The 14,783-nt window shown below is 44.9% G+C and overlaps 1 protein-coding gene across 1 annotated transcript; it reads right to left on the bottom strand.

Annotated features, from left to right (window-relative positions):
- Positions 1–1,360: 1,360 nt before the first annotated feature.
- On the bottom strand, positions 1,361–14,333 carry LOC149333471 (uncharacterized). The gene is made up of 5 exons (XM_089557728.1): positions 14,214–14,333; positions 11,813–11,964; positions 8,274–8,338; positions 6,408–6,500; positions 1,361–1,506 (listed from the first exon to the last, which is right to left on the bottom strand). The coding sequence occupies exons 1-5, from the start codon at positions 14,331–14,333 to the stop codon at positions 1,361–1,363; spliced, it is 576 nt and encodes a 191-aa protein (XP_089413854.1).
- Positions 14,334–14,783: the final 450 nt, after the last annotated feature.

The raw sequence follows: 14,783 nt of genomic DNA, 5'->3' as shown, positions 1-14,783 counted from the left end.
CAGAAGAATGCGATGTGCATAACTACAAATGTTTTATTTGCGATTTTAAATAGAGTAAAATGGCGCAAGAAAACGAGGGCCAGAACACGGTAAGGACGGGACAAGTGCCATCCGGCGGTCTCACATAACCAGCATTCTATAGTTTGGAAGGATATCTGCCTGTCACAGCGCTGCACATATTCACGAAGTTTAAGAGTAGCGAAACACAACAGGAAATGACGGTACATATATAAAAGAAGTTTGCCTCGTTATTTATACAAACGAATGTAGACAACTGGCCAGACTGTGCCCAATGGAGGCCCCCTCATACTCGCTTCAAGCGAGGAGGCTAAAGAATTGATTACAATACTGACTGCGCTCGATCTTCCGCCTTATTATGAAATCAGGTTGCAGATTTTTCTTTTTTCGATTCTGCTCCAGCATTATAAATTCATCTTTCTTAAGGAAGTCATCGTTGCCACGTATAGTAAGGTGTGGCACTGGTGAAGCCTTCTAATTACTTTTCCCGGCCATCCAACACATTGCATACTTGTGTTGTTTTGGCTGTTCGAAATAACCACCGTGATAGTGCCAAATTAGAGCTCCCGCAGCTCACCAAGCAGTTGGGGATCTGCAAAGGTGTTATTTTTTGAAAGGTAATGTGAGTGTTAAGCTGGGTGCTCACAGAACCAATTCAGGTGTGGATTTTCAAGTAGGCTCCTATTACATGACTGAAGTGGCCAGGGCAGTCCAGTACGCAGTTGTTCGTTACAAAGGAAAGTATGAAATCGGTTCGCGCGTGTTTAATGCGAACTTCAGCAAAACTTCACTGATGCTGGATGCACACTAGCAACGACACGTGCTAAAAGTGTGTCTATATTTGAGTGAATGAAGGTGGCAAACGATGGGCCACATTTAAAATCGAGTGTTGCTAATTGAGAGTGTTGCTAATTTTGCTATGTGCGAGTGTTTTCACTGCGCTCGGAGAAACGTCCCATAGCAGTTCAACTTAGCACCTTGCTTTGGTGCTATGATTTTAACTTTTAGTTGCATTGAATTTTTATCAGCAAGCGATATTCATTATGCACGGCAAAATAAATCGCACTAGCTTCGTTATAGCAGTAATGATCACAGTCACTTGAAGTCGTGAATTGAAAAGCACGAATGTAGCGCACTTTTTATTGCACATCATAGCATACCTTTTAGGCGACGATAGCAATCAAGTGCCTTATCATTTATTCCAGCACTAGTGTAATAAAACACATGTAGTAGTATACCAGAACTGGTAGAGAAACTTTGCGTAATGTTTTTAACGCTTTTTAAACCGAAGCACCGTTATACATAAGGAAACCAAGGAGGTTTTCAGCATGTATTTCGTTCCTCAGGGTAGCTTCGGAGGAACCTTTTCGCATTTTTTTCCGTCTCGCATAGAAGTGACGATGCCGCCAGAGTACGCATCGATCCTATTGAAGCACGCATGATATTCTGAGATATCCGAGTCGGGATTGGCGAGCAAATAGTAGTGCTCTGAAACGAGGAGAAAAAGCGCATTGAACATGAATTATTTGATTCAGTTTAATGAACACCTGGTAATACACTCTTTTAGGTCAGAATGTCAATTATTTTAGCCAGTTGCCTTGGCAACACACACGCAGCTGAAGGTGTTGTAGCATGAAGGTAAAATAATAGCGGCACTTTCGTAATATCGCGATCATAAAAAATGGCGGGATGTCAGCGAAGGTAAAAAAAAAGGCTATTTCGGCTACCAGTGTTCGGCACTGGCGTGATGTGTTTCATAATATGAAGGGAGGGACCAGTACGCTCTACCTGCTGGCAGGAATACCACGCGGCTAGAATGTGAGGCAGATCTAGAGTAAACGTTTTGGAGCGAGAATTGCACTATGCACGCTTCGCAAAAGTCACCGGGTGTTCCACTTTGACCTTGAAAGGAGGAGCTCTGGAGGAGAGGCTGTGACACCAGATCACGTGACTCGCCGCAGCTGCAGCCGCGGTGCGCCGACCTCCGCCTCGCCGGATGGGGCCATGTGATTATGCACGTGACTCAGCTTTAGCTTCAGTATGCGAGGATGCTGTCGCATGTAGTTTCGCCAAATATGAGAGCGCGGCTGACAGTGTGCCTGAAAGGCCTTGGAGGCGTTTCAAGCGCCTAACCAAGCGTAGCCAAGTGTAATGAGCTTTCGCTATGTCTAACTAGGTTTAGAAGAGTTAAAATACTCTCGATTTTTTCCAGAGCACGCTTCATTTTTGATAATGAGGGTTATTTTCTATACATTTTTTTGCCAACAACCATAAGCAGCGTAAATGACTAGATAACCTGATATCTCCAGTGGCAAAACAATAGCTTATACGACATCTAGGCTGTTCCGAAACAGGATGGAAGTGTACTGTACATCACGGTCAGGGCTAGCGGGACCGGTAAGAGGCTAGTTGAGCAGTTTGTCTTTCCACGAGAATCGAAGGAGGGATAGCCTGCTTCTAGTGATCTGCTCACGAGCCGGAAGATTTGCTCATATTCTTGTGGTTGTCAGTATGTTTGGTGTGGGGATAGGAAGCGGCCTTCTAGATGTTAGTTGATGCGTGAGCACGACGGCCGTCGAAGCAAACGTGCCAAATGCTTCTGTTACTGTATCTTCAAGATCCAGGTGCTTACATCAAGACACACAAAAAAGGAAACCACAGGACGCAACGCATTGGTGTGTTCGCGTCTCAGAGGCACCGCCTACGTTTTTCAAGATGAACGGATAGCAGTTACAACTTTCTGCCTTCTAGCATCTAAAGCAGCTAGCACTGTAAAGCCCACTCCTTACTGACCAGTGTGTCATCTAAGCCTTTTCGTCTGGACACCTGCGTTTATTGCACCTGTTTTGGCACCTGCAGAGGCACAGCGTACACTGTGGACATAGTGTGTAAATGATTCGGAATAGGTCTGCCAGGCTGGTATGTGTATTACTCAAAGATTGTGACATCCCGACGAAATTGCCATGGTTGACCCGCTTGCCCTCTTCAAGGAATTCTGTGCTGCCAATACTTGGAGAAGCGGCCAGTTCCTTTGAAGAGACAACCCCAGTTCCTTTGAAGAGACAACTGCACTGCACGTGTGCTTGCGCAAAATGGCTTCTCGGACTCGGTACTAGCCTGTTCGAGATTGCGGTGTTTGATTTAACCCATGCCTCCGTCTTTTTGGGTGGCCTTGCCTTGAAGCGCCGGCTACCTATCCAGATGCTCGAGCTGTTCACCGTGACTGTATCTTCCACAGTGAATCTGCCACTCTGTTTCTTCAATTTGGTTGGGAAGTGCCCTCCATGGCTCAATGTCTATATCACTGAGGCATTGCACATTTTCGCAATGACAAGCTGACGTACTAGTGACGAACTTCAGCGAAGAAGACGGGCATGTTAACAGATGAATGATGATTGCTTTCTTGGACGAAATATCCGACCTACGAGACGCCTTCGCCCTCTTCGACGGTCCGCACAAAATTGGCCTGACCAAGATAACTGGTCCAGTTTCGACATCAACTCAGCCCTGCAGCTACACCAACAGGTTCAAATACGCAACGCTCTTCAAAGTGCTAGCGAGTGCTTTTCGTCGTCATGGAAAGTCCGACAAACGCCAAACTTCGCATTACAACGACGAACACGCCCAACCTCCTCGGCAAAGACCGTACTGTGTGTCGCCGCGAGAAAGACAAGCTATCCAGGATAAAGTGCATTTGAAGAGATGCTTCGTGACGACGTCATCCAGGCGTCGAAGAGCCCTTGGGAGGCACCGGTTGTTAGGTGAGAAAAAAGGACGGCATACTTCGGTTCCGCCTAGATTACTCCTGCTGGAACAACCTGAAAACGCAGGCTCTTTACCCCTCCCCCGTATCGACGACACACTCGACCGGCTACTGGCGAATAGAATTCGATGAAAGAGACCGAGAGAAGGACGCATTCACCACACTTGATAGCCTCTTCGAGACCAGGATGAGGTCACTCAGACTAAGTTCCGCGCCAGTAACTTTCCAATCGATAATGAATCCAGTACTGGCAGGCCTGAATTGGCAGATTTGTCTCGTGTAGCACATGACGTTGTCGTCTGTGTCCTGAACTTTGATGACCACCTGAAAAGGCTTCGAACAGTGCTTGATGCAATCAAGTCGCCCGTACTAACCTTGAAAGCAGATAATTGCAACTTCGCTTATAAAGAGTTGCTGTTTCCAGGCTGCATTGTAACGGAAGGTAGAGCACGTTCGAACCCAGAGAAGACAGCCGCTATCCCAGTGTCAGCCACTGGCCGACCAAAAAAAAAAAAAACTCTGCGCAGATTGCTTGGACAGCGCGCATTACATACGATTCGTCAAGAACTTTTCCCGCATTGCAGAGCCTCTAACCCGAATGACAAAAGCAGGCTTGCCGTTTATAAGGGAAGCGGCTCAAGCGGAAGCCTTCAGTGACATTCAGCGTTGCTTATAATCTACTCTGGTCCTCATGCGCTTTGATGAAGACGCCTAGTTTGAAATTCATACCGACGGAAGCACCGCGAGGGACTAGGCGCCCTTCTCGTTCAGAAAAACGATGAACTGAATAAAGAGATCGCGTATGCAAGCCGATCGCAGTCTGTTTCGAGGATATGTATTCGACGATAGAGGAGTGCCTTGCGGCCCATACAAGATTATTCGTCGACTTCGAGAGGTTGTCTACGAAGTGTCTCCCGTCAGAGCGACACCATCACAGAGGCCCCCTTCCCGTGAAGAAGTTTCGCACATGGTGCGCTAAAGACTTATTGTGGACGCTAACGCACGCAAATGTTTTTTTCAGTCCTACTGGTTTTTAGCTTCTGCGTTTACTTATTGTTATTTTGGATTTTTTTTTCAAGGTAAATTTTCGAGCTGATGCTTATTTCAGAAGGAAATGATGCCGCGCATCTGTATAGTTTGTTCTTTTTTGCTGAAAGCAGCCGACAGGCGGCTTTATTATTTTGTTGTTACGTGAGATCCGACCGAACCGATTGATCGTGGCCACGAACAACTACTACCACATTTTTGCACATTGTCATAGTTGTTCTTGGTTGCTCGTATAGAATGCTCCCTCTCAGCTTTAAATTGTTTACATTTATTGCTGCCAAGAACTGCAGACATTTCTTTTGGACAACCGCCGAGCACGCTTCTTGGTTTCGCCGCCGCCGAGTCATTCAGTTCCTTTTGGAAGCAAGTCAGCCCAATACACAGCTTCTTTTGTAATCATTCTTTCGCTGTATTCCTCACTGCCTGGCCTGCCGTAACCACTACGTGACAATATCTACGACTGTTGCAGTTTACTATCCTAACAGACTTCCACTGTGGCTTGCTGTTTGTTCCTGAAGATAATTTCTTTCAATTACCCAAGTCAGTAATTTTTGGAGTTTTAAAGTATTCAGTAAAACTCGAGGTATATTGATGAAGATCGCAGGTTCTTAACAACACAATTACTGGTTGAAGTTCTGACCTTTCTAATGTTTCAGAATTATGCAGAACTTGATATAAAAGTTGCTTGCTTTCGAGAACTATTTCATGGTGGAAGGAAATGCAACCTATTTAAGGCAATTTAATGCAGGTGTGTAATCACTTGTAGTAAAAAGTCATCGCGACAATAACACCACATCGAAGTCTCCCTTAATACGGGTCTCTAAACATCCACATAGATTTGTCATCTTCGTGATGAGAAGCTATCAAGCTTTTGTGGCTATTAGCTGGTCAGCTTTTCGATTGCACGGACTACGTGTGTAACGTGAGCTCAAAGGCGCATCATCAATTCCCTAACGTAGTAATAGTAAAGCCGCTACTGAAGGTCTACGTCGGTCAGACCTTTGTAGACACTTGGATGCAGAGAGAAAGTTCTCTTGTGCGCCTTTTCCTGCTTTGCTGGCATGCGTTATTATCTTCCAAGACACCGCGAGTTGGTAAGCTACACAGAACTGCAAATATAGAAGTGCTATACCTGAGCGCAGACAACCAATTCCAATGGCCGCCGCGCCATTAGTGGTTAGGCTATGGAAGGTGTAATTTAGACTAGCACCTATTTAGACGGCTAGTCATAATAGGCGAGACGGCTGCCTCTTTTTTTTTCTGATTCTCAACAATCAGCTGCTATCATAATACAGTCGTCCCCACGTGCTCTGATTCACTGTATCATCAATTTGATGAGGAGAAACTGACTTCGAAGTGTAGACGAAATTCCAAGACTTCATTTCTTTATGATTGCGCTTATGCCAGCATAGTTTCTCTGACCACTCGGTGGTAGCTAGTCTGAATGCCCTTCAGAGTACCGTCCGTTTGCTCTTCCTCTCTCTGAGACTGCCTTGCGTGTTGACGTTTAAGCCAAAAATGGTGCTACGTAATTCAGCAGGGTCCCGTTACAAGCCGTAGACGTAGCTTGTGTACTTACTAGAATCGCTGTTCTCAGTTAAGTTAGCGTGGCCGACAAAGCAATGATCTTCGTTGACATAGTCGACTATGAAGTGGTAGACGAAGTTGAAATCTGTGAGAACGGTGAAGAAGAAATGTATCAGAGACTCATGTTCTTAGGATTTAGTTGAAAGCACGAATTTTAAAGCAACATTGAATATGATGAGTATTGTCAGGAGGAATCTAAATTCCGCGTTTAGTTTCTTTCATAAAACAAACTTTACTTAAGGCGCATTGCGGCATGGTGTCATGCCTAAGACAAAATGACTGTTCCGATTCGAAAGCTCCGGTCGCAGTCCAATATACACAAATTTTCGCCAACTAAACCTTGAGTTGTGTTGAAGCTGGTGCCAAATTGCGTTTTCTTGCCTTTCCAAAGAAGATTAGCATCAATATTTCTGAACTCATTTCTCAACTCAGTGCTCATTTCTAAGCTGTATGCCTTTAAGAAAGAGATACACCTTGCAACATTTGCTGCCGTCCTCTGGCAAATCGTGCCAGAAGGCATGCGCTTTTTCAGAAGGGTACGATTTTTGAAAAAATCCGTTCGTCTGATGGAACCCAAATTTATGTTCCTTCTCGTAGCAGTTTTTGAAGATAAATAAAACAACTGCCCATCTATATTGTTTTCAATGCTTGGTAATCGTCGGTGTTATTTATATCTTCATCACATAGAGCACTTTGGCGTTCACACTTTCGCTGAGATATGACATACATTGGCCGACTGTGGTTCTGTTTTGAATACACTGCTTTCTGAAAGATACTCACCTCCTTTCTGCTAGCCGGTTTTCGGACACATATGCACGGGAATGGTCAGTATTCCCTTCTGTTTGTAATTCCTAAGATACCAGATCGTTAACTTCATTTCTTGTTTTTTAGTATGTTTTCTTATGAAAATAAACTTGACACTACGAATGAGCAGCAATGAAAGAACAATGCCAATCACTACTGGCATGCTCCTAAAGCGGTATAGATGCTGAATGGTACGTCAAAACAGCGCTGACGGACGGCACGGAAGAAGACGAGACAGACACATGCGCTGAGCACATACAACAGAACGAATCAGCGCTGCTTTGCCGCACCATTCAACATGAACCAACCAGCCCGACTCAGCCCTCCCCTTGAATTCATTTCTTGTGCATCGGGCACTTTCCTTTCTGCCTATTGCCTCCGCTCATCTGTTGTATGTGCTCAGCGCATGTGTCTGTCTCGTCTTCTTCCGTCCCGTCCGTCAGCGCTGTTTTGCCGCACCATTCAACATGAACCAACCAGCCCGACTCAGCCCTCTCCTCGGTATAGATGCCTCATTGCTGAGAGGGTGACTTTATTTGTAATGCCGCCTAAGGCATCATGATACCTAGATTATTACATGATATTCTTCTAATGCCGCTAAATGCATTATAATCAAATTTCTTTCTCATATTGGTTTGATTTCAACGGCCGAAGGACGACACCGACAACAAAAGTGCGTATAGACCACGCGACGCATGAAAAAACTGCTATGTAATCACTGCTTCGTAGTTTTAATTCACTGTAATGCTAAAGCCAGCCAGCATCCAGAGAAATAATGAAAACTAATTAGAAGCAGCGATTATACTGCATATTTTTCTTCCCTACGTGTCGAATAAGCCGACTTTGACTTCACAGTCATCGTTCGGGTCAAACCAAAACCGAAACAGCCTGAGAGAAAAATTTTATTATAAATTATTCAGCGGTCGTAGGTGAATACCACGTGGCGATACAAGCAGAGTAGTGTCTTCCGCATCATTCTAGAGAAGAAAATACGCCACCAAAATTAGGTGTCCATACGTGTTTAAGGGTAAAATTTTGCACTTAGACCACTCACAGGTTGCGCAGCTCATGTATATCAGCGTACTGTTCGCAGCCTGAAAGGTACATGTGTCATATAGTCTGCAATAAAATGAAGAAACGAAGAAGGCGAAAAAATGAGTCAACAGCAGTCACAGTACTCAAACATTGCCTGTACTCTCACTGAGTTTTACTCGGCCATATATTATGAATATATTCAGTGGCTTTGTGGTCGGAAAATTGAAACAAAAAGGCGCCAGCTTAGTATCCTGCAGCTAGGATGAAACAATTTTCCTTTGCCTTGAAAGCTATCACTCGATAGTCGTCGTGTTGGACGTGGCCTCAATAACACACCCGGCCCTATAATACCAATGTTAAGGCTACCACCTCGTTCTCTACAGTCGTGCTATTTTTCTTCAGTGTTTATTCCTTGTGCATACATTCATGTGCCATACTTATAGCCTATGGTTTCATTGGAATCATTTTATGGACCCTGTGGCCTACTTTTCCTGGAACCAGTGGCCTACAGCATCGGTTGGAAGAGATTGAAAGAGATTCTCAAGGTGCCAGTCGATCGCAGATTGTCTTTTGCGCCATGTCGAATGCGGTCCTTTCCTTGCCGCGTATTGGCTTGCGATATCGTGAAAAGATGACAGCTCCCCCTTGGAGTAATCCACGGACACGGACGGTCCACCGAGATTTCGAATTAGAAAGCCACCAATTTTTACCACCTGACAAAATAATAAATAAGGCACAAGAGGCGACCTGCAGGAGACCGCGAACGAGGTGCTTTCTTGGCCCCGTATCTATTTGCAAAAATGTACCCGGATTATTTTGACCCGTGTGCAGGTTCTTTGCCGAAACAGCCACGTATGATCGCATTTTATGGCAGTGTAAAGAACAACCTGCACCGGATGATCTAGTGCAATTTCTTTTTCTTGAGCAATGAGAGACCACTTGTGTCAACTCAGGTCCGGGCATTCAAGCCTTGTCCACCGAGTGGGCGCTAAGGTCGCCGCTAGCCGTCTGCATCTACATTTTGACGAAATAAACAGTTTCCAAAACAATTGAAGCGTATTCATTCGAAGTGGCAGCTACCAAAAAATATGTTTAGACGCCTACCTCTATCATCATTTAGAGACGCGCTTCTGTTTTCATGTATTTGTAATTAACACGTGTAACTAAAATTGGCGCACCCTGCCTGACGCATATTTATTGTGCGAATTCCAGGAAAGCCACGTATTTAGTACCTATAATATTTAAGGATTTATGAAACTTTTCGTTATCCAGGTGCACACAACTTTATTTTGTTGAAGCAGCATTCCTAGGAAAGCACTGACTACCACCAGAAAACGGTAACTAAAGACAGAATCCAGATTTCACTAAGTTAGGTGCACATTCGGAGCAGATTAATGAAGCCGGCTTTGCGCGAAATGAACGCTACCGCACACGACGTACGAAGGTACAGAACAAAGAGAAAACTCCACAACGAGAAACAGAAAGCGCGAAGCTTTGCGCCTGTCCTGTGCAGCAGTCTCCACTTCATACAGCCGTGCCGGCGACTGACGGGAGAAGAAAAGCTCGAAGTCTCTGGACAATTCCCCGGCCGCGTTAGCGATGACCGAGTGAGCCCGGTGGGAGTATTAGAGAGTATTTGTAATATCGAAGTTTCGTGCTCGCTTGCTTTGACGCGAAGGGAAAAATACACGCGGCGCGTCCTATATATAAGGAACGGTGAGCGCCGGCAGCAAACCCGTGCGAAGTTAGTTTTAAACGAGCACTCCGGCACGACTTCGGGGATCCAACAGTGCTGACGCCCAACCCCGGAACTACGACCGACAGAGCTCCGTTCTTCGGGACGGTCTAGCTATGATCCTTCACACATAGGACGGTTACAGTACCTGGCAAGCAATTTTTGTTTCTTTCATTGAACTCTCATGCAATAGTGCACTATTTCTGCTTACTGCTATTTCTGCTATTCACTGCTTTCCAAGGAAGACAGCTCACAATATAGTGGGTCAATTTACACTCTGTTCCCAGCAACGAACCAAAGAGCTGTTCATGCCTACGGCCTATGAATCGGATCAGTGAGCGACTCACCACATGTTTTTAGCTTACCGGAGACGCCTCTTGCGCTTCCACGTTGGCTTGGGGGGAGCGGAGTGGGGGGGCAGGCGCGGAGACTGCGCGTGAACAGTCGACGTCCGGAAAACCAGCATATGTCTACGCTAATGCACCTTCCCTATGCTGAAGACGTCGATTAAACTGTCGCACCCCCTCTAACACGTTCACAACAAATCTTCCGACGAGGAAAATTGCTGTCCCTGGGGCACGATGCATTTCTTCCGTGAGTGTGAACAGCCCGCCCATTTTATTTACTGCAGGTGTTTTTAAACATTTCCGCCTTAAGGAAACCCTACTGCCTTTAATATTAGCCAAGAAAAAACTCCCTCATTCGCGGTCGAAATCCATCCACTTTGCTTGTGAATCGAATAATTGTGCTTTCTGTTCACTTTGGAAAATATGTTTTTGTTTCCTTGCATTCCTTAAACTGTTTTTTCCTTTAAATGCCCATCTTTGAAGTCTACATATGCATCTAGATCGAAGGCAAGAACGCAGAATGCTGAGAAAGGAATAACTGTCCCCTCATTCGCGCCCGACGTAGGCAGTGCGCCATTCGAAGCATTCCGCACACTCCTTGATAAGGGACCGCTGCAGGTAACGCGCCCGCTTTCACTGCTTCTCTTTATCCCTGGGGTAACTGCTTGCTCGATAAACGCGCCCTTTTAAAACAGCAAATGTTCTGCGGCTAGATTCAAGTGCTGAGAGAACAAAAAACTTTCGACGGAAGCATGCACACTGTCATCATTGAAATAAATTGGTTGTGGCTTAGCTCTGGTTTAACCTGGAGGATTGCGAAAACATCTGCGCGTAGCCATATATTGCTGCCTCAGCTACATTGCCCACAGTCTCGCCGCTTCCAGTACTCTTCCACGACGGTACTGCGCATGCGCGAGGAGCAATTGACGTCACTACGCACAGCTAGCGTGCTCTAGTCGGCGGCCCCGCAACAATAGCTATGCGCCGCTACTGCGCATGACATCTGGCGAGCGCGGCAGCGACACCTCTGAGTTACCCTCGCAGTGACGGCGGCGGCGGGCCAGTTGTGCGACGTGTGACGTCACTGCTCCTCGCGAATGCGCAGTATGGCATTTCCTCGGCTCCGCAAAATGGCTCAGCGACTAGCGTAGTGTTGCCTTCGCAACAAAATTCGGAATGTTGCGGTTAAAGTCAAACGCATGCTCGAAGTGACATCCGACCTTAGGTCAGCTGCGAGTCCACACTGATATGTTTAGTCTCCCTGTATTGGAGCTGAAAATAATTTCTGTTTATACGGTAGTTACATAAATATGCTGTTATTTCTCCACTGAAAAATCAGTCTGGAGTATGCGCCTTGCGCGTATTGCCTTATTCTTGCACCTGCAGCATTTACTGTCCTGTACGGCAACGTAATATCGAAGATAAGGAGGATATATCAGCTCTCAAACTTCCTGCTGGCCTGTGATTGCAACTCACGGAGTTCTGTCTCCGGAATTCGTAAAAACCAGAGTGTACTGAGCCGTGCTGCCGTCCTCGGATAAAGAGATTCTCTGGAAAACTTCGCAGAACACAGGCGGCTTGGATTCCGAACTGGCAAGGTCGTTGAGCACAGCAAAATCTGAGAGGACCTGCGACCACATCAACGCAATAAATGCAGCAGACAGCGCCAGATCGACATCCTACATGTTTTATATTGTGTTTTGTCATCGTATTGCTAATAAAATGATGAAATATTGCCGCCTTGTATTATGTTCTCGTGAGAAAGAAATGTGCTTTCTCTATTTCACTGTTCATTATGATGGGCAAAAAAATTTTCCCAAAACACTCAGTTCACTTTGCTCTTTCTCTAGATTCAGACACTGCGCAGTCAATGCAGCAGTGGTACTAAGCACGACAACTGGTTTAAACTGTTGTCATGTAGAAAATCGAAGACTCTAAACAGATAGCACATTTGTAACACTACAGGCGTTTATTGGCACGTACTGAAAAGGGACACAGAGGGCACCACGACACCTCCATCTAAATGTAGTTGATAGTAAAGGAATGGTCTTCTCGCTCATTTTCAGTATTTTAACGTTTGTTCTGCAGCAATAATGCTGTTTGTACTGAGCAAAGAGAATTTAAAAACATTATCGGCCTTTTATTCAAACTCCCTCCCTGCAAAGTGATGTGTGGATCTCAAATTGAGTGCACCACATGCCTCTGCAATCCGGGTCATTTTGTTGATGTCGACCTCAATATTTTACTCGCTAAATCAGCCGGTAGAGCCTTATTGTACTGTTTGATTTTTCGAAGATTAGAAAGCTCCGTTTTTGATGACAATGGTCGCTTAATAGTTACAATGCCGTAGTTTATATCAAGAGTAGATTCATTTATTCAACACATTTCCTAATGTACCACCTAGTTCTCGAAACTGTCGCGTCTGACCAGTTTCACTGCCTAACCCGCCATTCTGTTGATATAAACTTGACTGTATATTTGGTCCAGAGGTTAAAAATTATTTACTCTCTTTAGAAGATCAAGTTGGACGGGGAAAAAAGCTGCTCTAGTCGCAGCTTGACGATATAGGCTTCATTGTGGGCAACAAAATATCTCTCTCTTCACAGTGTTTAATCCGATATTTTTAGCACTTTGATGCCAGCTTGTTATCTGGCATTTTAAGGGGAGGCTGAATGAAATATTTCAGATAAGCCACCAATCTATATGCAAAAATGAATCATAGTTAGCGGAAGGGAAGTAGTGCACGTGAGCAAGCTCACAATAGCTAGGGTAGTTTGAAACGTGAATTGCACTGATGAGAAGACACGTGTTTCAGAGGTTGACAAAATGTAAGGGTGCTCAATCAGTTAGCCACCAGCAGGCAACCACCAGCACAATGATAGTTAGTTGCGAAATCCTTAATATAAGTTCCAGATTCCGAACAGCAATCATGAGATCACCATCGAGCTCTTCATCTTGAGCATCAAAAAGTTTGTGCAAGTAGAATTACAGCAGATCTTATCATATTGCAACTATGAACCTTTGTTAAATTTTCAGTGTTCTTGATTCTCGCTAAAATAATTTTTAAAACTATGTCGTACCATCGTCGAAATGTCACATTCGCAGGTGCGCGAACATTTACTTTAGTTTTAGCTCAATAGACATTCAAGTCACCTATTTTGGCTGGATGCCCGAGATTTAGAACAGGATTTTAAAGTAGCCTAAGCAAAACATGTATTCATGTTTTAAATGAAATTAATTTCCACCTATTAATCTGTTAATGTCCGCATTCCTCCCTTGCAATGCTTAGAGGTCTGCAAATGCACAGCCAGTGTCGAATAACTCGCAGTGAACTGTGAAGGTTTTCTTTCCCTTTCCAAAGAGAAGCTGCTTGTTGTGCGAAGAAAGATTACTTTATACGGCTGCACTAAACCTGGACATTATAATGCCGTAAACACCACATGGCAACTGAGAACACCATAAACACAGAACTGCTTGTCATCCATGTGCCGCAGTTCTGCCTGCTCCTCTCCAGCTCGCCTTACCCGGCTGCGCTTATAGCCAGTGTCTTCCGCAAGTAGACAATTTCGTATTGCCATCATTCGACGTAATGCTGAAACTATACGTGCATCCCTACAAATTAAGAGAGAATAATAGTCTACAAAACTTTGCGTAGTAGAACTGGAGCAACAATATTATACGAAAACCTTGGTCACAAATCCGCCCCGCGGTGTCTCTACGCGCAGTGCCTAAGAAAACCTCGCTCTGCCCTCCCTTCGGCGTGCATGGATATTCATTGCTCAAAAGTTGATTTCAAAATGGTATATTCTTCGGAAGAAGTTTTTACACATGAGTTTTATTCATTTTCAGAAGATAAAACACCATTGTTTTATCTTACCTGCATCGCACCGCACTCCTGCGGATTTAGCCGACAATCTCGTGCACAGCGGCAAGGGACAGTTATCAGAGGCGCTAGTGCTGCCACCATGAACATGATGAAATTCTTGAAGGAGTCCATTCCAAGGGCTCTTTGAGAGAGATGAAAAAAGGTGGCTGCAGCCTAAAAAAAAAGGAGCACAAAGATTTCATCTCCGAAAACAAGCATGCAAAGTACCTTTCGTACCCTCTAAAGCTTAGCTAAGGCATCCCAAGAAAGTCCACTAGATTGAAGAGGTTCACAGCTGTCTAAAATGACAATCGAATGCCCTGTTAAAAATTGCAAAGGTGCACGTATCCCGTACATAATTTAAGTCTCATTCAAAATTGGAAGTATGGGGCACGGAAAAAAAATCCACACAGAATGTGCACCACTTTCGAATGAGTGCGAAAACACGGATTTGTGCTGCAGCGTAGAACACGATGACAAGCGGGCTGTGGTGGGCATGTGCCATTAAGCCTGAGGACATCATCATCATCACTGCTGCACGATGGAGCAGGTGGAAGTTTGTGAAGACGACAATGTGCAGAG

Source organism: Amblyomma mixtum, chromosome 8 (assembly GCF_055824585.1).
Source record: "Amblyomma mixtum isolate Tamu chromosome 8, ASM5582458v1, whole genome shotgun sequence".
In the NCBI taxonomy this organism is placed as follows: Eukaryota; Metazoa; Arthropoda; class Arachnida; order Ixodida; family Ixodidae; genus Amblyomma; species Amblyomma mixtum.
This window is presented reverse-complemented; position numbering and strand designations above follow the sequence as displayed.